The sequence below is a fragment of the Lathamus discolor genome, chromosome 1 (genome assembly GCF_037157495.1).
Source record: "Lathamus discolor isolate bLatDis1 chromosome 1, bLatDis1.hap1, whole genome shotgun sequence".
Classification (NCBI taxonomy): Eukaryota; Metazoa; Chordata; class Aves; order Psittaciformes; family Psittacidae; genus Lathamus; species Lathamus discolor.
In genome coordinates, this window is record NC_088884.1 from 37730077 (window position 1) to 37753538 (window position 23462).

The following is a 23462-nucleotide window of genomic DNA, read 5'->3' on the forward strand; positions in this document are numbered from 1 at the left end:
GCGCAGCGCAAAGCCACGTGGGCTCCCGGGCGGCCCCTTTGCCGACGTGTCCCTGGCGCCGCGTGCCCCGGAAGTCCCGCCCCCTTAGGCCGGGCGGTGCGGCGCTGAGGAGGTAGCCCTGTCGTGACGTCACCCCCGCCGCGGCCTCTCGGGCCGGAGCTTCGGCGACCCGCGCGTTCCCATTGGTCGAAGCGCGGAGGGGCGGGGCGACGCGCTCGGCGGGGCCTGCCTCCCGTTGGCCCTCGGCCGGGTTGAGGGGGCGGGGCTTAATCTAAGCCCCGCCCCCTTCCCCTGCGAGGCCCCGCCCCGCAGGTCGGTTCCGCGCTCGCCCCGCTCCGCCGCGCTCGGCTCCCCCGCCATGGCGTCCGCGGCCGGTGCCGGGCAGGGCGGCTCCGCGCCGCCGCTCGCCGTGCAGCGCGGCATCGTCAAGATGGTGAGCACCGCCCTGCCCGCCCGCGGCCTCCGCCCGTGCCCGCGGCTCCTCTCACCTCCCCTCCCGGTAACCGGGACGCCCCCGCCGTGCAGCCCTCTCGGTGCCAGGGACTCCGCTTCCCGTCCCGGTACCCGGGACCCCTCGGCCGCGCAGCCTCTCCCGGTTACAGGGATCCCCCTCTTTTCTCCTCCCGGTAGCCGGGACCCTTCCGCCGTGTAGAACCCTCTGGGGCGCGGGACACCCTCTCCATCCCGGTAACCGGGGCCCCCCCGCCCTGCAGCTCCCTTCGGTGACCGGCAGCTTCCTCCGCTCCTCGCCTTCCCTCTCGGTAACCGGGACCCCGCGCCCTGCAGCTCCCGCCGGTGCATGGGACACCCCCCCCTTCCCGTCACTGTAACCGGGACTCCCGCTCCGGTACCCGCGACCCTCCTCCTCTCCCCGCTTCCCCTCCCGGTAACTGGGACCCCCCCCCCAGGAGCCCGGGACTTTCCTCCCGTCCCGGAGCCTCGCGATACGCCCCTGCTCCTCACGCCTTCCGGTTCCCCGCAGCATGGGGCCCCGGGTGCTGCCGCGGCTCCCGGTGCTGCCGTCCCGTCCTGCCTCCCCTTCCCCGTGCTCCCATCCCGGCTGCTGGCAAGGGCCGGAGGAGCTTTCGGGTCCCCCTGCGCATGCCGGGGACCGGGAGCCGGTGGAGCGGAGCCCCCACCAGCCCGTAGGGGTCCCGGCTTTCCCTGGCAGCCCCGTGGCACCCCGTGTCCCACTGCCCGTGGGGTCGCCAGCACCCGGGATGTCCCTTGGGTGCCCCAGTGGCATCCCCATGGGAAGGGGCAGTGGGACGGGATCCTGGAGCCCTCTCTGTGTTCTCTCCACGTGTTCCTGGAGAGCGAAGGTCAGGAGCTGGCTGGTGCCGTATCCAGGTCCCTGTGGTTCCCGATATCCCAAACTCTTGTGCCCAAGCACGGGCTCTTCCCAGGGAACCCCCTCTGGGGCTGGTGTTGGTGCTGGCGCTGGCTATGAACCCCACCACTGCCTTTGGATGGAGACCTTCACTCCAGGGGATGCTGGTGGTTTGGGAATGCTGCTTTCCCCATCCTTTATCTCACCGGTGGCAGGAGGATCCATTCCCGCCACCCTATCCCGTCTCACGCCTAAGCAGGAGATTTTGGGGTGCTCAGGAAAAACCTCACTTGGCTGCTGGTGCCACATCCAATGGGATGTGTATCCGCAGTGTGATTTTGGGGCAGGATGGTTGGTGTCTGCTGGATGAGAGGTGGCCGCGTGTGGTGGACACCAGCTCCTGGCGACCACACACCGCCCCGCTGCCCCATACCTGGAGTGGGTGCTGCGGGATTGCTGTCCAGGCACCCCCTTGGGATGCGCCCCATGGGCCCCCTTCCCTTTCCAGGGCAGCACCCCAGAATCCCTGCCCAGGGCATGCTGGAGAGGTGGGCTCCCCGGGCTCTCTGTGGTGGTGCCATGGAGCCAGGAGGTGCTGGCCCAGGTTGGCTGCTCTGCAATTCCCATCACATCTTGTTGGACTTGGAAGTGTTTGGGGGTGGTTTTTGAGCCTTCCTGCTGCACGTTGCCTCTGAAATGACAGTGGGACCTCAGAGTTTGGGAGCAGGATGGGATGAAAAGCAGGAACAGGGGGGTGGTGGGGTCAGGACCTTGCAGCCACCAGCTGGAAGAGGCTCTGCGCCATGGGGCGGGATGGAGCTCAATAGGCTCCTTTTGGAGAACCTGAGGAGTTGGGGAAGCCCATGGAGTCACTCCATGGGTGCTTTGGGATCCATCCTTCCCTTCTCACCACCTTCCTTCCCACCTCTGTGCCCGGCAGCTACAGCTCTGCACTTGGCTGTGCCGGCAGGACCCGGTGCCATCCCCACCACGGCAGGATCCAGGTCCATCCATCCTGCATCCCTGTGCCATGCCCTGGCCTTGGTGCATCCATCATGCTCCTGCACTAACTGCAGCTTCTGCAGCCTGGTTGAAGCCAGGGTGCCTATGGACGAGGAGGAGCACAGTGTGCTGTACAGAGCAGCTTCACTAACAAACCTGGCCCCTTCCCGGGACCCAGGGTTTGTGTCGGTAGTTGGATAAACCACAGCATCCCTGTGCCCTGTAAATTAAAGATTAAGGTTAACTACAGCCGTGAAACCTCTAAGTCCTCAAGTACCAAGCGCTGAGCCTTTGCTGTGGGATCAGTGTGTGGGGGTCAGGCTTAATTTGAAGTTGAATTCCCAGAACGTGCCGGTCTGCGCCGTGGATCCATGCAGGGAACGCTGCAGACAGCAAGTGTGATGCTGTGGGGCTGGTTTTGGCCAAGTTCAGTGGGAGCTGGTGTCCCTGGCACTGCCTGCTGGGGCAGGGGACAAGTCCTCTGCTTTGGGATGCGCTGTGAGCATCCATAGGGATTTTGGGTGGGCATGAAGCCAGGGCATGGGCTGAAATCCAGCCTGGAGGTTTTCTGTGAGTGCTTCAGCAGCATCAGTCCTGCATGTGGGGAGCCAGTGCTGATTAAAACGGGAACAGGGTGATCCCCAGCACGCTCAGAAGCTGGAGCTGCCTGTGCCGATGCTATGAGTGGCTTTGGGGTCTTGTACTGGGATGGAGCTGTTGGGAAGCCCTGGGGTTCTGCAGCTGGGTCCTGTAATTGGGTCAGGAACAAGGAGGAGATGTCCCATTTGGGGTCTGTGTTCTGGGAATTCTCCCAGCAGTTCTCTCCACAGGGGTTTGTCTGACTTCTGTGGAATCACCTAAAGGTCTTAGCATCACAGCAGGTAAAAGCATCCACTTGGAGCGTGGTCCTTTTCCCTGCCTGCATCCTCCTGTGCTGTGCCAGCAGCTGTGCAAAGCCTCTTGGGGCACTCCTGAATGTGGGAATGCTCTGCGGCACACAAGGAGCAATGGGGCTGCTGGAGCTCTGGAAGGTGGGTGGGATGGGATTGTCCAATGTAGTCGTGCTCCTGACTCCAAGCACTCAGCAGCCAAGTCACTGGGGGAAAATGGGGCCATCAGGGTAAAATCCCAATGTGCCGAGTCCTTGGTGTTATCCAAGATCGCTGTGTTCCGTCGTGCTGCCTCTGAAGGAGGAGCGGGCTGTTTGATACCCCTGTCAAGAGCAGGGTGAGGAGCTGGGCTCCATCCTGCATCCCCAAGCAGGAAACCTGGAGCAGCTCCTGTGTCTGTGAGAAACTGTTCCCTGTGGTGCTGAGCTTCCCATGGGGTGGGATCCATCCCTGGGTGTCCATGTGCAGCATCCCCTCGTGCCCCCCGGCCGCTCTCCTTTGCTGCTGTTCGGGGCCCCCCGTAACCCCTCTTTGTCCCCGCAGGTGCTGTCGGGCTGTGCCATCATCGTCCGTGGCCAGCCCCGGGGGGGGCCCCCCCCCGAGCGCCAGATCAACCTCAGCAACATCCGCGCTGGGAATCTCGCGCGCCGCGCCGCCGCCGGCCAGCCCGAGGCCAAGGACACCCCGGATGAGGTGGGTGCCTCCGGGAGCGCCATTCCCCAGGGATCACGGGCTGGGCTGCATGGGGGCCTCCAGGCTGCTGGGACTGCTCTGCACACCACAGCACGCTCCGCTTGGGCATTGCAAGAGGCATTGCCCATTGGCAGGCCATCCCGTGGGATGCAGGCAGCTCCCATAGCTCACATGAGGCAGCTGCAGGATACAGACAGTTCCTTCAGTTATCCTTTAAGAGGTCCTTTCCCTGCTCCAAGCATCCCAGTGTGGAATTTGGGGTGGGGTTCTCCTTCCTCACCCTGCTATGGACACGCATACACCCGGGATGGGCAGGCATGGTCCGTTGGCAAGGACCAGGATGGCTGGGCAGGGTCTGCAGGTTACACATGGGGCAGCTGCAGGATACAAACAGCCCCTTCAATTATCCTTTAAGAGATCCTTTCCCTTCTTCAACCTTCCCAGTGTGGAATTCGGGGCAGGATTTTCCTTCCTCTCCCTGCTGTGGTCACACAGATGCCTGGGATGGGACAGGCATGGTCCATTGACAAGGACCAGGGTCTGCAGGATGCACATGGGGCAGCTGCAGGATAAAAACAGTCCCTTCAGGTTTCCTTTAGGAGATCCTTTTCCTGCTCCCAGTGTGGAATTTGGGGTGGGATTCTCCTTCCTCACTCTGCTATGGTTGCACACATGTGCCTGGGATGGGACGGGCATGGTCCAGGATGACTGGGCAGGATCTGCAGGACCAGGGGAAGCCATTGGTACCTCCAGGCTTCCCCTGTGGGGTTTTTTCTGCCCCAGGAGTGGGGTTTTGGGAAGCACGAGGGTGTTGCTTTGGCAGCTGGATGCAGGCAGGGCTTTTGTGCAAGGAGCCTGGCCCAGGCCACCCATCCTCCCAGCCCCGGGGGTGGTGCAGAGCGCTGGCAGCTAATTGCTCTCCCTGGGGAGTTTGTCTTCTGGAACACTGCTTCAGCCGGTAAATGTCACTCTTTCCTCATGAAGTGATGCCTGTCAGGTTTGCTAATTGTTTATGAGCACGTCATGTTCTGCTCTGGACCGCGTTCTCCACCCACTGCTGCGGTGGCGTGGGGCTGAGCTCGCTGGGGCTCCGGTGTGTTCCTACCTCCATGCACAGAGGTGCTGGGAGATGCAGGAGCTTCCTGCTCCCGGCTCCCGTGGTTGGTTCTGCTCTGCTCTGCTCTACGGCCATCCACACAGCCTTGGGTGGCAGCTGGAGAAGCCCCACCATGTCCCGGGGAGCTGGGGCTGCTCAGGGTTGCTGTGGCTCCAGCCCTTGGAGCACGCTGGGTCTAGCTGTGCTTTGGGAGCATGACACCAGGTGGAAAACCAACCAGGACCCCTTTTGGTGGGATGGAGGGGGGAGTGGGGGTGTTTCTCCTGCGGTTGGCTCCTGCGCAAGCCTCCAGTGTGCAGCACATGAGGGGCTCCAGGCTTCACAGCTGCGTTAGATCCATTGGCTCCTGGTGACTTCTTTCCCTCCAGCCCTGGGGCTTCCCGGCTCGGGAGTTCCTGCGGAAGAAGCTGATTGGGAAGGAGGTCTGCTTTACTGTGGAGTACAAGACCCCGCAGGGCCGGGAGTACGGGATGGTGTACTTGGGGAAAGGTGAGTGCAGAGGGGTCCCTCGGGCGCCTAAAGGGGTGGTGGGGAATGTTGTGGGGTGTGCAGTGGGATGTGAGGTGCTTGCAGGGAGCTGGCCCAAGGTGATGGGTTGGGATGCGGTAGTTGCAGCAGGATGTATGCCCGCTTTCAGTGGAGCTCCAGCTTTGGAAGGAGAGTGGTCCCAACTGCCTGTGGGGCCATGCTCTCTGGAGCTGCAGCCACTGGTTGGTGCACTGCAGTTGTGGGGAAGCAAGCCATAGGATCCTGGAATGGTTTGGGTTGGGAGGGACCTTAAAGCTCATCCAGTTCCAACTCCCTGCCGCAGGCAGGGACGCCTTCCACCAGAGCAGGTTGCTCCAAGCCCCTGTGTCCAACCTGGCCTTGAACACTGCCAGGGATGGGGCAGCCACAGCTTCTCTGGGCACCCTGTGCCAGCGCCTCAGCACCCTCACAGGGAAGAGCTTCTGCCTAAGAGCTCATCTCAGTCTCCCCTCTGGCAGGTTAAAGCCATTCCCCTTGTCCTGTCCCTACAGGCACTTGCCCAAAGCCCTTCTCCAGGTTTCCTGGAGCCCCTTCAGGCACTGGAGCTGCTCTAAGGTCTCTCCTTCGGGAGCCTTCTCTTCTCCAGGCTGACCCAGCCCAGCTCTCTCAGCCGTGCTGATTACTGAGCTTCTAGCTTGCCTGTAGGGCCTGGGAAGCCCTTCGGGATGCAGATCCCCTCCTGCCAAGCTGGGGGTAGATCATAGTTTTGGGGAGCTGCTGCTCCCCACTTTCCCACCCCATGGGCATCCTTCAGCAGGAAGTCTGGCAGGTCCTGGTGGCACAACCTGCACCATATCGACCTTGGAAGGGGTTTTGCTGCTCATGCTCCTTTCAGTCATCCACAGCCTGGTTGTCTGCCACATTGAGGGCTCCTGTGCTCTGCTTCCCGTGTAGGTGTCATTCTTATTGTTAAATCCCAGCCTGTCACACTGCTGAGGTGAGAAATGAAGCTGAAAACGTTTCCTGATGATGTTTGTCAAGGTTTAAATGCTCTTAATGTGGAAACGCTGCAGCAGCGCCCCTGGCAATGATGCAGCAGCTCTGGAGTGGTGGGATTTGGAGGGGTAGAGGCTTCCCATCGCTATCTGGTGGTGGCAGAGCCAGAGTGGAGATGCTGGGGAAGGGTTTGGGGTCCAAGCAGTGCTCTGCGTCCTGTCCCCAACCACCCCTTGTGTTTCTGTAGACGAAGGATGCCTTCTGCAGAGGTGCCCATTGCAGGCTGTGCTGGCAGTGCAGCCTTTGCTGGAGATCCAGGCAGCCCTGTGGGTGCTGGGAGGGCACTGCCTGCCTGCCCTTCCCATGGAGATGGTCCAAGGCCTGCAGCATCAGAGCAGTGTGCCGCCTTCCCACTTGGTTAGCCCTGCTCTGGTGGAAATGGTGTCCCCAGGAAAGCCCTGGGCTGTTCTGCTTGAGGCATTGTGCAGGCCACGTGCTGCTGGGGCACCGGGATAGTGACAGGAGCCTTTTGCTCCGGGGTTGCTCCAGCACTTGTTAGCTGGAATCATCTTGGGAGTGCTTTCCATAACTGAGGTCTGTGGGTGTCTCTGGGCTGCCCCATGCGCTGGTGGCTTACCTTAGTCTATTAGAGTCAAAGAAAGGCTTGGGTTCGAAGGGACCTTAAAGCTCATCCAGTTCCAACCCCTGCCATGGGCAGGGACACCTTACACCGGAGCAGGTTGCTCCAAGCCCCTGTGTCCAACCTGGCCTTGAACACTGCCAGGGATGGGGCAGCCACAGCTTCTCTGGGCACCCTGTGCCAGTGCTACAGCAATGGAGCCCCAAGTGCCCCCTGTGCTGGTGCTCATCTCACTGCCTCTTCCCTCTCCACAGACACGAGTGGTGAGAACATTGCCGAGTCCCTCGTGGCTGAAGGCCTGGCCTCCCGCCGGGAAGGGATCCGAGCCAACAAGTACGTATGTGGCTGCGCTCCTGTGCTGTGCTGGGGGGTCCCTGCTGCTCCAGTCCTCTGTGGTTATTTATCTGGCCATGTTGTTGTTGGGATCCTCAGCTGTGGCTTTCCACTGTGCCTGGATTTCATGAGCATCTGTGTCTCTGCACTGTGACCCTTTGTCTGTAGGTTTGGGGTAGTGACGAGCTGGGGAGGGGGGACTCGGTTGTCTCCATGCCCTGGATGTTGAAGCACCAGGGATGTAGCCCTGAGCTGTAGAGCAGGAAAACACAGAACCAACCAGGTTGGAAAAGCCCTTTCAGCTCCTCCAGCCCAACCGCTCCCAGCACTGCCAAGGCCACCACTGACCCACGGCACTGAGGCCTCGGCTACACGGCGTGTGAGCACTTGCAGGGACGCTGACTCCAGCCCTGCCCTGGGCAGCCTCTTCCAGTGCCTGAGCACCCTTTGGGGAAGGAATTGGTCCTCAGCTCCATCTGAACCTGCCCTGGTGCAGCTTGAGGCCGTTTCCTCTTGTCCCATCCCTTGTTCCCTGGGAGCAGAGCCCAGCCCCTCCTGGCTCCATCCTCCTGTCAGCTGTAGAGAGCAAAACATCTCTTGGTCACTGGAAAATAATGCACGGAGTTGAGGTGCTTTGGCTCATGCTGGAGAGGTGATGCTGTGATGCTCCTGCCCGTTATCCTACATCTGGTAGTGAGATGCCTGTGCCAGCACCACGGGAGCTGATGCCAGTGCTCTGGGCAGTGGTTATCCAGTTCCAGAGGTGTGAGTTGTGTCTGTGGCACTGCTATAAATACCAGTGGGATGCTGTTTCCGTCCCCACGCCTGCTGGGCTGGAAACTTGCCTGTGTTGCTTCCTGAAACTCTTCCTGGCACATTTGGATCCCTTCCACCCAGTGCTTTTGGTAGCACAGCTTGTAAACAGGTATGTTGGATGAACAGGGTGTGCACTGCCAGGGGTGTGGATGCGTGAGTTCATACCCAGGTTTGCCAGTGCTGAAGCCTCAAGTGCCTGCAGGTCCTCTTGCTGCCTGCCTGGGGATGCATTCCCTGTGCCAAACCCTTGGGAATGTGGTTCCTGCTTGGTGCTGCTGGACTCTGGGTGCTGGGGTTCAGCCGGTGTCAGCTCTCATTGCCCTGTCCTGATTCTGCACCTCCTGCATCGCTCCTGAGCTGTGGAGTTGGATGAGGGAGGGAAGCATCTGCCTGGCAGCCAGCTGGGGATGTTGCACTGACTTACATAGGGTCATGGAATGGGTTGGAAGGGACCTTAAAGCTCCTCCAGTTCCAACCCCTGCCACTGGCAGGGACATCTTCCACCAGAGCAGGTTGCTCCAAGCCCCTGTGTCCAACCTGGCCTTGAACACTGCCAGGGATGGGGCAGCCACAGCTTCTCTGGGCACCCTGTGCCAGCACCTCAGCACCCTCACAGGGAAGAGCTTCTGCCTAAGAGCTCATCTCAGTCTCCCCTCTGGCAGGTTAAAGCCATTCCCCTTGGCCTGTCCCTACAGGCCCTTGCCCAAAGCCCCTCTCCAGGTTTCCTGGAGCCCCTTCAGGCACTGGAGCTGCTCTAAGGTCTCTCCTTCGGGAGCCTTCTCTTCTCCAGGCTGAACCAGCCCAGCTCTCTCAGCCTGGCTCCAGAGCAGAGCTGCTCCAGCCCTTGCAGCATCTCCATGGCCTCCCCTGGGCTTGCTCCAGCAGCTCCATGTCCCTCTTGTGCTGCTGCCCCAGAGCTGGATCAGGGCTGCAGGGGGGGTCTCTCCAGAGCACAGCAGAGGGGCAGGATCCCTCTGGGACCCTGCCGGGGCTGGTACCAAAGGGATCGGTGAACCTGTGCAGTGGCCGTGTTGACTGCAACCACTGCTCCTCACCTGTGATGCCCAGAGGAGCAGTTAGCACAGGACTGAACTTCCTGCAATTAAACATGGCCTGGAGCATGTCACTACTCCATGTTTGCTCTCCTGATTGAAAGGGTGCGTAATTAATGGGTGCATGTAGTCACTCTCAGCCACTCACTCATCAGCTACTTGAGTTGGGTGCTCCAATGTGCAGCCTCGGTGCTGGAGAAGCTGGGTTTGATTTACTGTGCGTTGCTGTCAGCAGGACAAACCTTGCTCAGCAGCTCACCCAGGCACTGCCTGTTCTAGCTGTGAGTGATCAAATCATAGAATCATAGAACAGTTAGGGTTGGAAAGGACCTCAAGATCATCTAGTTCCAGCCCCCCTGCCACGGACAGGGACACCTCACACTAAACCATCCCACACAAGGCTTCATCCAACCTGGCCTTGAACACCGCCAGGGATGGAGCACTCACAACCTCCCTGGGCAACCCATTCCAGTGCCTCACCACCCTAACAGGAAAGAATTTCCTCCTTATATCCAATCTAAACTTCCCCTGTTTAAGCTTTAACCCATTACCCCTTGTCCTGTCACTACAGTCCCTGACAAAGAGTCCCTCCCCAGCATCCCTATAGGCCCCCTTCAGATCCTGAAAAGTGCCTGGAAGAGGGGTATTCTCAGTGATAAACCATGCAGAAGCCAGCAGCCTCACCCAGTCTCGCCCTGTCCTTGCAGCCCTGAGCAGAGCAGGCTGGCAGAGCTGGAGGAGCAGGCCAAGAGTGCCAAGAAGGGGATGTGGAGTGAAGGGACGGGCTCCCACACCATCAGGGACATCAAGTACACCATTGAAAACCCCCGGCACTTTGTGGACTCCATGCACCAGAAGCCTGTTAATGGTAAGCTTGCACCAACCCTGCCTTCCATCCCCTGTGTATGCCTGCCACAGAGAGCCAGCTTTAGCTCCATTGTTCCCCCCAGGCCCCTCCACAGCAGCTCCAACCTCTCTGCTTTTGCTCCACAGCCATTATAGAGCACGTGCGGGACGGCAGCGTGGTGAGAGCCCTTCTCCTACCCGATTACTACCTGGTGACCGTCATGCTCTCAGGGATCAAGGTGAGCTCAGTGCCTGCCCTGCATCCTGGCAGGGGTGCTCAAGAGTCCTCTCTGCAGCAAGTTCCCTCTTGAATTTCCACTGTCCTTCACTGTGCACCCTCCTCGGCACCCTTTGGTGCAGGTGTGAGCGCGCAGGGGTTGAACTGGTACCCAGTGGCTGCCAGGCTCATGGAATCAGCTGGGTTGAGAAAGGGCTTTCAGCTCCTCCAGCCCAACCGTTCCCAGCACTGCCAAGGCCACCACTGACCCACGGCACTGAGGCCTCGGCTACACGGGGTGTGAGCACTTGCAGGGACGCCGACTCCAGCCCTGCCCTGGGCAGCCTCTTCCAGTGCCTGAGCACCCTTTGGGGAAGGAATTGGTCCTCAGCTCCATCTGAACCTGCCCTGGTGCAGCTTGAGGCCGTTCCCTCTTGTCCCATCCCCTGTTCCCTGGGAGCAGAGCCCAGCCCCCTCCTAGATCCATCTTCACGGGGCTGGGATGGAGAGATGGAGGCAGGGACACAGCTGTCTCATTGCCCACTGTGTCGTCCTGCTCCAGGGGCATTCGGGATGCAGCCTGTGGCTGTGCACGTGCTGGTATGGGGTGTCACCGTGGGGATGGGGACAGGTTTGGGTGAGGTGGGTACCAGCTCCAGGTGGATTACACTAGGAGCTGCTGCCCATACCCTGGTTTACTCCTTGTAGTTTGCTGGGGTACGTGAGGGTTGGTGTTGGTGCAACATGGCACAAAAGCACCAGGGTGCAGCACCCAGCCTGTTTCTCCTGCATGCTACATCCAGAGCATGAGGGCACTGCATCCTTCCTCCTCAGGGAGCTTTCCCACCTCCCCACTGAGGTTTTGGGGCCCAGCCCCTGTCCTGACCATGTTCCCCTGTGCCGCAGTGCCCCACGTTCAAGCGGGAGGCGGATGCCCCCGAGGTCCCGGAGCCGTTTGCTGCCGAAGCCAAGTTCTTCACAGAGTCCCGGCTGCTGCAGAGGGACGTGCAGATCGTCCTGGAGAGCTGCCACAACCAGAACATCCTGGGCACCATCCTGCACCCGGCAAGTGGCGCTGGTGCTGAGGGGTGGGAGGGCGTCCTGACGGGGTGTTGGTCATCACTTGCTGAAGGTCCAGGTGCCTTTAGTGGGGTTTCTGAGAGTTGCTGGGTTCTTTACTGGTGAATGTGGGAGACCACGGTCCAGCTGAGCATCCCATAAGGAGAGCAGAGCCCTCACTGGGGGGCTCTCTGGTAGTCCTGGGGTGCTGTGGGCAGGGATCTCTGGGGACGTGTGAGTTCTAAGGGTCTGAGCAGGGAAGGGGAGCCCGGCTCCCCTCAGGGATGCAGAAGGGGATTATCAGTGCCTCCTCCCCTTGTCCACAGAATGGGAACATCACCGAGCTCCTGCTGAAGGAGGGCTTTGCCCGCTGCGTGGACTGGTCCATCGCCGTCTACACCCGTGGCGCAGACAAGCTGCGGGCAGCTGAGCGGTGAGTGGTGCCGAGGAGCTATGGGGTGCCTGTGGTGACTCCAGCCCCCTTTCCCAATCCACATGTGGGATACCCCCCATGCTCACTGGGGTGGGAGGTAGATGGGATCTTGCCTTGTGAGTCTGCACCAGCCCCACTGCCCCTGTCAGGGCCTTGGTGGACGATGGACTATTGGTCCCCACTGGGGGCAGCAGCTCGGGCATCACTCCTGTCCCCTCTCCTGCCAGGTTTGCCAAAGAACGCAAGTTGAGGATCTGGAGGGACTATGTGGCCCCCACAGCAAACCTGGATCAGAAGGACAAGCAGTTTGTGGCCAAGGTGAGTGGCTGGAAGAGCAGGGGAAGGGTTTGTCTGTGTGGGAGTGGAGGATGCCCTTGTCAGCCTCTACATGGAATGGTTTGCGTTGGAAGGTACCTTAAAACTCATCCAGTTCCTGCCATGGGCAGAGACACCTTCCACTAGACCCCGCTGCTCAATGTGCAATGCTCCATGTGCACCTGCAGAGGGTTTTGCCTTGACTACATCCCCAGCATGGACTGTGGTGCATGACTGCACACCGGGATCTCGGGCAGGTTTGGAGTGAGAAGAGGTGGGACAGAGGGCAGGGGAAGGGACCACGGCTCACAGGGGTGGGCTGGTTGCTGCTGCCAAGGGGTTCTTACCCTGCCTGCCGCTCTCCTGCCCACAGAGGGCTGTTTGGGCTCAGCAGAGCTTTCCTTCCCTCTCCTGCCTGCGTTTCCAAGGTGGTACTGGTGACATCCCTGCCCTTATCTGAGGGGATACCTGCTATGGGGCTCCATGGCACCTCCTTGTCCAGCTCCAAGGCCTTGCTAGCCCCACACACAGCTCTAGGGATGCCCCACTGCAGTGGTCCCCATGGTCCTTCCCGTGTTCCTGGCTCGGTTTGGACAGTGTAGCCGGTGCGAAAAAGAGGGTGCGATGGGAGCTGATGCCTCTGCCCTAGGTGGGTATCCCTGTGGAGGAACCTATCACCAGGGCAGCGGTGGGAAGCCAGGGAAGCAATGATGAGCAGTGATGGAGCGTTGAGGGTCCAGATACCGTGCGAGGGAGCAGCCCGCTAGGTGGTGCTGCCGGCTCACCCAGCGCCGCAGCCCGAGGAGCTCTGCTTCTCCTGGAATCCCCGGGAAGCGTGCAGCAGCAGCCGGATTTCTTGGAAAGTTGGCTTAACCCCGGTGTTCCCCCTGCCCCTCCGGGAGGGATCCTGCACCAGAGCATCCTTCGGGCTGCTCCATCCTCACTGGGGCTGTGCTTGGACAGCCCTGCCTTGCAGCATGCGCCAGGGGGATGCTCCTTCCCTGCCTCCCTCCGAGGACACCGGTGGCCCCTGGTAGACCAGGACAGCAGGAGCAGCGACAGGGCTTGAGGCAGAGCATCCCTGACCAGGCACTGGCTGGGGGAGCTCAGGAGCTGCCAGGCAGGGCAAAGCCAGGAGCGATTAGGATCATAGAGTCATGGAATCAACTAGGTTGGAAAAGACCTTTAGGGTCATTAAGTCCATCTTGTGCCAGTCCCGTCTCATCCATGCGGTGCAACCAGTTTAATCAGCAAATCCATGTCATGCTGTCACCAGCAGCAGCTCCTGTCCTGCGGAGTGAAGCTGGTTTCATGCTGGTTTGGGTGTTAACTCTGAGATTATGCCCTTCTCTGCAATTCCCTGTTGGTCAGCTCGGATATGGCGGGTGATGGCAATAGCAGAGATCCCCAAACCCTTCCCACCAGCTTTCCCAGGCCATGAAGGATTTGTTGGGCTTTTCTTCTTAGTGTTGCATGCGGATGTGGCCCAAATGCCAAACCCAGAGGCTCTCAGGAAGCCAGAGGTGAGACCCCATCCCTGGGGAGAAGGACCATGGCTGGTCCCTCCCCAGGATGCTGCTACCATGGTGGGGAGTAACCCCTGGGCACGGGGCTGGCATGTGCCGGCGCTGGCACGCTCGGAAGCACCATCCTGCCACTGGGAAAGCTGCTGCTGGAGCCAGGAGCCGGCACGGGGGCCGTTAGTCACGCTTTGCTCAGCAGCTTGTGGAGGAGGCGGGTGGATGCTCCTGGCATTTCCAAGATGCCCGTTCTGTTGTTGAATAGCTCAGGAGCGGGCTGGGATGCTGGCAGGGAGCTGCGGCAGGCGGGTCTCGCATCCCAAGCCCCCCACAAGGCTGTAGAGGTTGTCTGCGGTAGGTTTTGGGGCTCCGCAGCATCTCTGGTCCTTGTGCTAAGCATTGCAGTGAGGCATCCATCCCTTTGGGAGAGGTGGGAATCATGCTATGGAGTGGAGGGGATCTGTTGTGCAGGTAGCTTCCAGCTTAGGGTCCCAGGGCAGGATGGAACCCCAGTTCTGGGCACAGCCCCTCACTTTTCCAGGGTCCTTCTGATTTGGGAGCGCTCTGACCTTTGGGGTCTGCTCCAGCACCGTTTGGCTGCCCTGGCTCTGCATTGAGATTCCCAAAATGAGGTGAAAAGCACGATGCAGCCTTCCAGTGTCTGAAGGGGGCTACGAGGATGCTGGAGAGGGACTGTTCATCAGGGACTGTAGTGATAGGACAAGGGGTAACGGGTTAAAACTGTAACAGGGGAAGTTCAGGTTGGAGATAAGGCAGAAGCTCTTCCTGTGAAGGTGCTGAGGCGCTGGCACAGGGTGCCCAGAGAAGCTGTGGCTGCCCCATCCCTGGCAGTGTTCAAGACCAGGTTGGACACAGGGGCTTGGAGCAACCTGCTCTGGTGGAAGGTGCCCCTGCCCGTGGCAGGGGTTGGGGCTGGAGGAGCTTTAAGGTCCCTTCAACCTGAACCATTCTGTAATTCTATCCCTGCCTCCTGGGGTGAGGACTCAGAATTCCTCCTCCTTCACTTCAGCCTGCTCTCTATGCACCCGGTGCAAACCAGCCCTCAGGAGCTGTCAGGCGCATCCCGCCCCCCGGGGGCTCTTTTTTGCAGTGTCAATTTTTGCTCTTTCCTCCCTTCCTGGGAATTGTGACAGGGAAAACCAGGACAAATTCCCGCTCACTGTGGAGTGCCAGCGCTGGGCGCATGCCCGGGCTCCCTGGAGGGCCACATCCATCCCCCCAGCGCCCTGCAGCGGGCTCTGAGCACGGGCAGCAGCGACTGCTCCGGCGCTGAAGCTGCCTCCCCGTTGGGCAGGAGCCGAGGTGCTGGTTTGCAGCGGCAGAGCTGACGTAGCATCTGCTGGGGGATGGAGGAGGAGGAGGAGGAGGAAGATCCCAACCTGGCCTTGCACCGTCGAGCAGCCGCAGCAAATGGGCTCGGGCTAATTTTGGATTCATCCTGGTCAGCTGCTGGTGCTTTGAGCCAAGGGGTTGGGTTTGGGGAGTGGGGGGGAAGAGAAGAAATTAAGGCTTGGCCTCGATTGTGGGTTTGATGCCTGTGAGTGGCAAGGAGGAAAGCAGTGGAATGAGGAGGGGATGGGAAGAGGCTGGAGGCTTTCTGCTGAATCCCCTACGTCAGCGTGTCCTGGAGCGCTGGGGGATTTGGGACAGCGCTGCTCCGACTTGAATGCCTTGTGCTGAAAGCTCTCCCCTGCCAAAAGCTGTTTACGACCCAGCTTTGTGGGGGGGGCTTGGAGAGATTGTCATCCCAGTGCCCTGCTGTGGGGCAGGATCAGCCCCCTCAGGAGGTTCCGGCGGGGGGAATGGGGCTCCATGGCAGCCCTTCGGACGCATCCGGGCTGGCTGGGGCAGGTGTTGCCTCCTGCCACGCTGCGGGCTGGAGGAGGTGGCCGTGGATGAGCTGTGCCTCTGTCTTCTGTTTACTCTTATTTGTAACCCCACTTTGCAAAACACTTGGAGCCAAATCCCCTCGGATCTCAGTGGGAGCTGCCACAGCCAGTGCAGGAGCTGCTCTGTGCTGGGCTGAGCACCAGCCGCTGCCAAGACCCCTCTTAAAGCAGTTTCTGGTTAGGGGGAAGCACTGGCCCCTCTCTTGGTGCTGGGCACCGGGTCCCCACGTGCCACCGTCACTGTCTTACAGGAGTGCATTCTTGGCTTTGGGGATGCTCCCTACACAGCAGCCTGTCCCCAGCCAGGTTAAAGCCATTCCCCTTGTCCTGTCCTTACAGGCCCTTGTCCAAAGGCCCCCTCCAGGTTTCCTGTAGCCCCTTTAGGCACTGGAGCTGCCCTAAGGTCTCCCCTTATGGAGCCTTCTCTTCTCCAGGCTGAACTAGCCCAGCTCTCTCAGCCTGGCTCCAAGGCAGAGCTGCTCCAGCCCCTAGAGGAGAGGTGGGCACCTTGGGGTCACCCTCAGGCTCCTCCTACCTGTCCTGCCTGGGTCTTGCAGCCCCTGGGTGCCCCAGCCTCATGGACCACATCCTGCAGCATCCCCCATCCCGGCAGAGCCCCACCACAGCCTAAGGAAGGTCCCTGCACACTGATTCTGCCAAGAAGGGGATGCTCGGGGCTCGAGGGACTTGCTGAGTCCTCGGTGCTGGTTGTTGGCTCCTGCAAGTAACATGGGCTGTGCCGGAGGTTGGGATGCTGGGAGCAGGCAGCGGGATCCTGCCCTGCTGCTGCCTCCTGCCAGAGAACAAATGAGATCTGACCGCTGTTCCTGCAGCTCCGACATGGAAGTGCAGAGTGCGCGTGATGGATGTGTAATGTAGCAGAGGATTTGCCCCTGGATCTGACCCGCAGCTCTTCTGGCTGCAGCCTCTTATCTTCACGTCTTGCTTTCTGGAAGCCTTCTGCGAGAGGGAAGGGAGAGATGCCCAATGTGCTGCTGGGGCCCCATCCTCACCCCTCTAGCGAGGAGGATGCCCTGAAGCATGAGATTTGATTACTCCACTTAGCATGCAAAGTGCTTTGGGCTCGGTTCTGCCATGAAAAACAGGAGCTGGGTCCTGGGAGAGGCTGAGTCCTTGGGTAGGGACGTCCCCTGGGGGCGTTTGCTGCGCTGAGAGGAGCCCTGGCTATCCTCAGTGTCTGCTTTCATGTTAATTCCCATAATCCTGTTATCCCTTTGGCTAAGCACGTTTTGAGGGACTGATGTGCTTGCTGGGGCAAAAAGTGCTGTGAGTGAAGCAAGTCTGCACCCTCGTCCCTCTGCTTCGCCCCAGGGCTCTGGAGGGATGTGTGAGGCTGTGCTCCCTGCATGTCCTTATGGATGAGCACCAACGGGAGCCCTTTGGACTGGGGGGACTGGGTTTGTGCTGGGGGCAGGCAGGGGAAGGTCAATGCCCTGCCAAGGGGAATACCCGGGTGCCTTGTGCCTGCTGCTGCTCAGTGGAGGCTGGAGAGCAGCGTTGGATGAAAACTGCCAAAGTTCATAGAATCATAGAATCAGTGAGGTTGGAAAAGCCCTTTAAGCTCCTCCAGCCCAACCATTCCCCAGCACTGCCAAGGCCACCACTAACCCATGGCACTGAGGGTCTCATGTACATGGTGTGTGGACACTTGGGGAACCACCAGCCAGAACACATTGCATGATTATGGGGTAGAAGAGTCTGTACCAGCGGTTGTGCTCGCTCCCTCCTGAAATCACAGAATCCCAGCCTGGTTTGTGTTGGAAGGGACCTTAAAGCTCCTGCAGTCCCAACCCCCTGCCATGGGTAGGGACACCTTCCACTAAAGCAGGTTGCTCAGAGCTGCTCCAGCCCTCGCAGCATCTCCATGGCCTCCTCTGGACTAACTCCAACAGCTCCACATCCCTCCTGTGCTGTTGCCCCAGAGCTGATCCATCTCATGGCATCCAAATCTGTGGGCCAGTCCCTGTCTGGTTTTGTTTCTGAAGTGAAACCCTGTGGGGCTGGGCAGTGGCACATGGCTGGTGATGTGCTGTGCTGTGGCATCACCGTTTGAGAACCTTGCAGGACTGTGACCAGCACCAGGCTCTTTGGGCTTGCAGAACAGGGCCATGGGTGTGCCTGTGATCTGCATGCACCCCAGTGACCCACTGGGACACTCGCGTTGGGGTTGGAGATGCTCGCTCCATGCCATCTACCAGGGCACAAAGCCGGGGTGGGTTGTGGTGTATTCCAGAGCCCTGGTGGTGCCCGGCTCCGGTGCTTGTCCTGCTCACGGGCACTGTGTTCACCTTTGCTCCCTCCCTCTGCAGGTGATGCAGGTGCTGAACGCAGACGCTATCGTGGTGAAGCTGAACTCTGGGGACCACAAAACCATTCACCTCTCCAGCATCCGACCCCCGCGGCTGGAAGGGGACAGCGCGCAGGTGACCGTGGGGATGTGTGGATGGGGGTGATCGTGGGGTGAGGGGGGTGCTCTGCTTTGCACCCAGTAATGCGGCAATCACCGGCGTCCATCACCATCCCTCGATGGAGTCGCCTCCTTGTGAGACTCCTCTTATATCTGACTTGATCCCTCCATGCCAGGTACCCCCTTTTTCATCCTGGGGGAGCCTTACTGAATGCAGGAGGCCTTGGGGAGGGTTGAAGTGTGTGCTTTGATAGGGATGCCTCTGTCATCCTCTGCCTTGATTTCCCCTTCTGTATCATGGGTGCTATTGCATCTCTGCTCTGGGATGGTGTAAGAGCCCCATTTCCACAATGTGGGGCTGTGGATGATGTGCAGTGGGATAATCCCCAGGGATATGCTGGTGTATGGCATCCCATCCTTGCGATCCGTTGCCCCTTGGTGCATGAGCAGCGTGGTGGCTCTGCTCAGCATCCCCATGTCCATTCCCAGCCGTGGGATTTGGGATGTTCCATATGCTCACACAGTGCAGCAGCAGCTCTGCCCTCCCCTTCCCTGCAGCCTGATGTTTGCCTGGCGCTGCGGGGGAGAAGCAGGAGGCTGCTGGAGATGATGCAGAGTGAGCAAAGCCCTTTGGTTTCCCTTCTCCTCCTTGTGCCGTTCAGCTTGATGCTTGGCAGTGCCATCCCGAGCATCCTTCCGCTCTGCCATGGGGCTGGCTGGGGCTGGGAAGTGCTTCCCTCCTTCCTCCCTCCCTCTTCTCATCCTTTGGCTCGGAGCGATGCCGGGGTCTGACTCAGAGACCTGCAGCATCAGGATCTGATGGAGAAATCCCAGGGTTTTGGTCTCTGGAAAACACTGCATTGTTCCTGCACAGTTTGGTCTCGGCTCTGCTCGGTTTGAGCATCTCGCAAGCTGGACCTCGAGCCTCACGCTTGCCAGTGACATGAAAGCACCCAGAATAAGCTCTGCAGTCACACGCTGGGTCCCCTTCACCCCTGCTCAAAGCACCTCTGCTGTGCTGGGAGCTGGGACGCTGGTTTAATCCCTGTGCCCCTTTCTCTGGTGGCCACGGAGCCAGGCACTGTCAGGCGTTGCCTGGTCTAAAGCCATCCGAAAGCTTCTTAGGGCAGGGATTTATCTGCTGGCTGTTGCTTCCTTTTGTTTCCCAACCCCTAATGGCTGATGCACTCGAGAGCTGCGGAGACCCCTGTTGAGCACCCGCATTGTTCCTCCTCCTCATCCGGTGCCTCTGGAGATGGTGAGGAGTGAGAGGAAAGATTTCCAACCGGGAGCTGAAAGCCAATTCACCCAGCACTAAATAAAACCACCTTTCCCGGGGCTGGGCTTTCATCCCAAACAGCACCTGTGGGCTGAGCACTGGCCTTGCTGTGCTGGTGGGGGACAGCACCGTGTGCCACAGCGCAGGGACAGAGCCAGCCCGCTCCTGGACCAGTTTGGCAGTTCCTATCTCCTAGGATGCTGCCTTGGCTTGTACTCACTGAATTAGGAATAACTGCCCCAGATCAGGCTCTTCCCACTGGTTCCCTGCCATCAGCACCGGGTGGATGGGAGCCAAGCACGGAGGGCCCATAGTGCTGGTGCTGCTGGGGGTACTGGGGTCCCTTTGTGGCTTCTTTGGTTTCTGAGGCTCCTTTGGGGTCTCTTTGTGGCTTCTTTGGTTTCTTTGTGGTTTCTGTGGCTCCTTTGCGGCTCCTTTGGGGTTTCTTTGTGGCTTCTTTGCAGCTTCTCTGTGGTTTCTGTGTGGTTTCTCTGTGGAGCAGTCTGATCTCCAAGGAGACTGCAGGAGGCGGCTGCTCCGCACTGCGTTTCCGGCTCTCCCAACAAACCCCATTGCTTGTTTCCCTGCTGCAGCCCCGGTGCACGGTCAGTGCCTTCTCCCTGCCCACTGGGAGCTGCTGGGCTCGCTTGGTGCTGCCCTGAACCTGGTCTCATCTCCCCACTGATGCTCCAGCACCCCAAAGCCACCGCATCACAGCCACGATGCTGGTCTGCATCTACCTTCTCAGCTGGGGAGCTCATTGCATGGAATGGGTTTGGCTTTTGGAAACATCTCCACCTTTAGGTTGCATCCAGAGTTTGGAGGTGACAGGTCCTGCTGCCAGACCCTCAGTGGTGTGAAACTGCCTGTCCTTGTGAGCGTGGCTTGGCCAGTGCAGCCCCTGGTCATTCAGCAGCGCTTCCATCCTCCTCCTCTCCTTGCTTCTCCAAGAGCTGGAGCACCCGGTGCTCTGGAGCCCGTCCTGTCCTGGTGTCAGTGGGAGCCTGTGTGGTCATGATGGCTCTAGCCATGACATGTGTGTACTTAGCTGCCACCACCGTGCCAGCCTCTTGCTTTGACATCCCTGGCCCCAGGGTCAAGCTCTTTCCCTTCATGGGAAGAGCTGCTGCTGGTGGGTCCCCTCACACCACGCAGGAGCATTTGGCCGCCCTACATTGTGTGTGCCCCAGTTCAACCTAGAGTCGTGGAATGGTTTGAGTTGGAAAGCACCTTAAGCTCATCCAGTTCCAACCCCCTGCCATGGGCAGGGACACCCCCTTTATTCCTTTCTGGAGTTTAGCTGCCTTTAGGTCCTTCTGCATTTCCATCTCTGGCTCTGCTCAGTTGATTAACTGTGACTGCAATTAATGAGATGTTGCCCCTCCTTCCAAATCATTAGTTTAAAACTAATTAATAAATAAACCCCATCAAAATACCCAACAGCCAACCAAAAAAGCCCTTCACAGACAAAGTGGGCACCTTGTTCAGTTGCATGTGACCATGTCAAGGGAGGTGGTCCTGCCCCTCTGCTCTGCTCTCGTGAGACCCCACTTGCAGCACTGTGTGCAGTGCTGGTGTCCTCAGCATACGGACAATGGCAGGGGGTTGGAACTGGGTGATCTTAAAGTTCCTCCTGACCAAAGCCACTCCATGATTCCATGTCCCACTCCCCCATCCCTGACTTGCTGCTTTAGATACGTGTGTCTAGTTTTTGGGTTGATTTTGGCTGTTCTGGAAGGCTTCCCCCCTGAAGTGGTGTGTGTGGGTCTGGCAATGCTATAGCAGAGCCGCTCTGCCCACCGTGGGGTTCAGACACATACCCACTGTTGTAGGTAACACGTAGCTGGGGCAGCGCTGCTGGGGAGCTCCATCGCCATCCTGCTGAGCGCAAATTGCTCCCAAGGCACCTGATGGAGGAGATGGGAAATGACAAAGTGAAAATCCAGCATAATAAAATCCTGCAGCCTTTCATCTCCCTCCTTCATCACCCGGCGCGGAATGAGGCCTGAGAGCGGGAGCTGATAGTGTTTAATATCTCTATTGCTTGTCTGTCGAGGAACATAACGTGTTCGCATGAAGATCTGTCTGCTGCTGCTGCCAAGGTGGTGATGGGTCCATAGATGCAGTGTCAGTGCTTTGGTGCATGGGGATGGCTGAAATCCCCTCACCGGGATAGCTGAGCACCAGGATGGCTTCTCTGATTTTGAGGACCAGCTCTGGAGCAGGGCACAACACAGCTCTTCCCCACTATGCTGCATCAAAAGCTGGGTGTTGATGGCAGTCCCGCTCCAGGCTGTGTCCTGCCACCGCCGTGGGCTCACCATGGCTCTCCAGGCTGAAACCACATCTGATATAACCGCACAGCCTTGAGGCAGGACCTCACTTCATAGCTTTGGGCCACATCTGAGGCTCAAAGTGTGGAGTGCTCTAACTTTCAGGGTGCACAAGGTGTTTCCAGCACAGGGATGTCTTTCCCCATAGCTGCTGCTGCTGCCCATCACTGGTGTCCTGTCCTGCTCAGCTCTTGGATCATGTGATAGGGTTTGTGATCTGTTCATCTCGGTGATGGATCTGATCCTTGCAGGTGTGTTGGATCTGTTGTATGGTGCGGTGGAGGCAGAGCAGCCATGTATGTGCAGGTGGGCTGAGCATGGGAGCAGAGCTGCATCCTTCCGTGTTTCCATGGGATAGAGGCAGCGCAAATCCCCAGGGAGAAGCAGTGGCTGCTGGGGGCTCTGATTTGACAGATCTATGGGATCTGTAGGCAGTGAGTGGTGGCTGTGGCTTGAAGACCCTTTCCTGTCTCTCGGTGTCAGCACCATTCCTAGCGTTCAGGACGTTCCAGCTTTGCTTTTTTAATCAGAATCATGGAATGGTTTGTGTTGGAAGGGACCTTAAAGCTCACCCAGTTCCAGCCCCTGCTGCGGCAAGGGACACCTTCCCCTGGAGCAGCTTGCTTGTCCAAGTTCATGAGGTTTCATCTTGGCTTTCTAGTCATTAGTGCTCTCCCTTGGCAGCTGAATGAGGATCTCCTTAGCAGCAGCTCTGTGCTCTCTGGAGCTGCTTTTGCCCAAGTGCTGCAGTACAAGGTGCTCCAATCCCCCGGTTGTCTAAATGGACATCTTAATCGGTGACACTGGGGGAGTTGAACACATGGACCGTGATGGGAAGAGAAGGGTAAAACCAGGGAGGAACCATCCTGCTGCTGGTGGGTTGGGGTTCATTTGGTGTGTGGAAGTGGGGCAGAGAGTGGGGCGGGATGTAGTGTGTGCTGGGGGGCTTCAGCAGTGCTGGGGGCTCTCCTTGCTCCGTGGAGCTGGAGGGAGGAGGTAGAAATGGGATCGGGAACAGCGATGTCCTGGCTCCTGTCCTGGCTGTGCCACTGCTCCGGGACTCAGCAGTCCCTGCTCCTGCCTGTGCAGCTGAGATAAGGTTGACATTGGCAGTGGGGGATGTCTGCCAGGCTTGTCTGCGTGGCCCTGGGGCACATTCCAGACGGATTTTCTGAGGACACAGAGCTCAGGCTGTTTGGGTTTCTTCATCCTGGATGGTGGCTGCCGCCTGTCCACCAGCCTCACATAGTGCTGGTGATGGGGTGATGGGAAAGGCTTTCCTTTGGCTGCCTCCAGATCCCTAAGGACAGGGCACAGGGTGGTGGGTCTCCAAAGGAGCAGGAGCCCGGTGCTCTGCCTACTCCTGATGCCAGCCTGGTGCTGGAGCGATGGGAAGCCTTGGAAGGAGCAGGAGGTGCCGCAGACAGAGCAGTGACAAGCTGGGAGTGACGGGAAGCTGGAAATGGCTTCAGAAAAGGGAAAACCAGATGGACTTGGGCTTGGATTGTTTTTTCCTTGCTCTCAGATGGGTTTGTGCGCGGGTTCCTTGGCTTTCTGATATGCTTCCAAAGGAAGGGAACTGCTGGCTGCTGTCGGGCTGCGAGTTGATGAATCATGGAATCAGACTGGTTTGGGTGGGAGGGACCTTAAAGCTCCTCCAGTCCCAACCCCTGCCATGGGCAGGGACACCTTCCACCAGAGCAGGTTGCTCCAAGCCCCTGTGTCCAACCTGGCCTTGAACACTGCCAGGGATGGGGCAGCCACAGCTTCTCTGGGCACCCTGTG

General features: G+C 59.2%; 1 protein-coding gene across 1 annotated transcript in view; it reads left to right on the forward strand.

The window, feature by feature from the left end:
- Positions 1–297: 297 nt before the first annotated feature.
- Positions 298–23462, forward strand: part of SND1 (staphylococcal nuclease and tudor domain containing 1) — a 100565-nt gene continuing 77400 nt past the window's right edge. The window contains exons 1-10 of the mRNA XM_065668233.1: positions 298–433; positions 3766–3915; positions 5401–5521; positions 7391–7469; positions 10045–10205; positions 10331–10422; positions 11307–11465; positions 11786–11892; positions 12120–12210; positions 17968–18081. Coding sequence (XP_065524305.1) covers positions 359–433; positions 3766–3915; positions 5401–5521; positions 7391–7469; positions 10045–10205; positions 10331–10422; positions 11307–11465; positions 11786–11892; positions 12120–12210; positions 17968–18081 — 1149 coding nt within the window. The 5' untranslated portion in view covers positions 298–358. The remainder of the gene's footprint in view (positions 434–3765; positions 3916–5400; positions 5522–7390; positions 7470–10044; positions 10206–10330; positions 10423–11306; positions 11466–11785; positions 11893–12119; positions 12211–17967; positions 18082–23462) is intronic.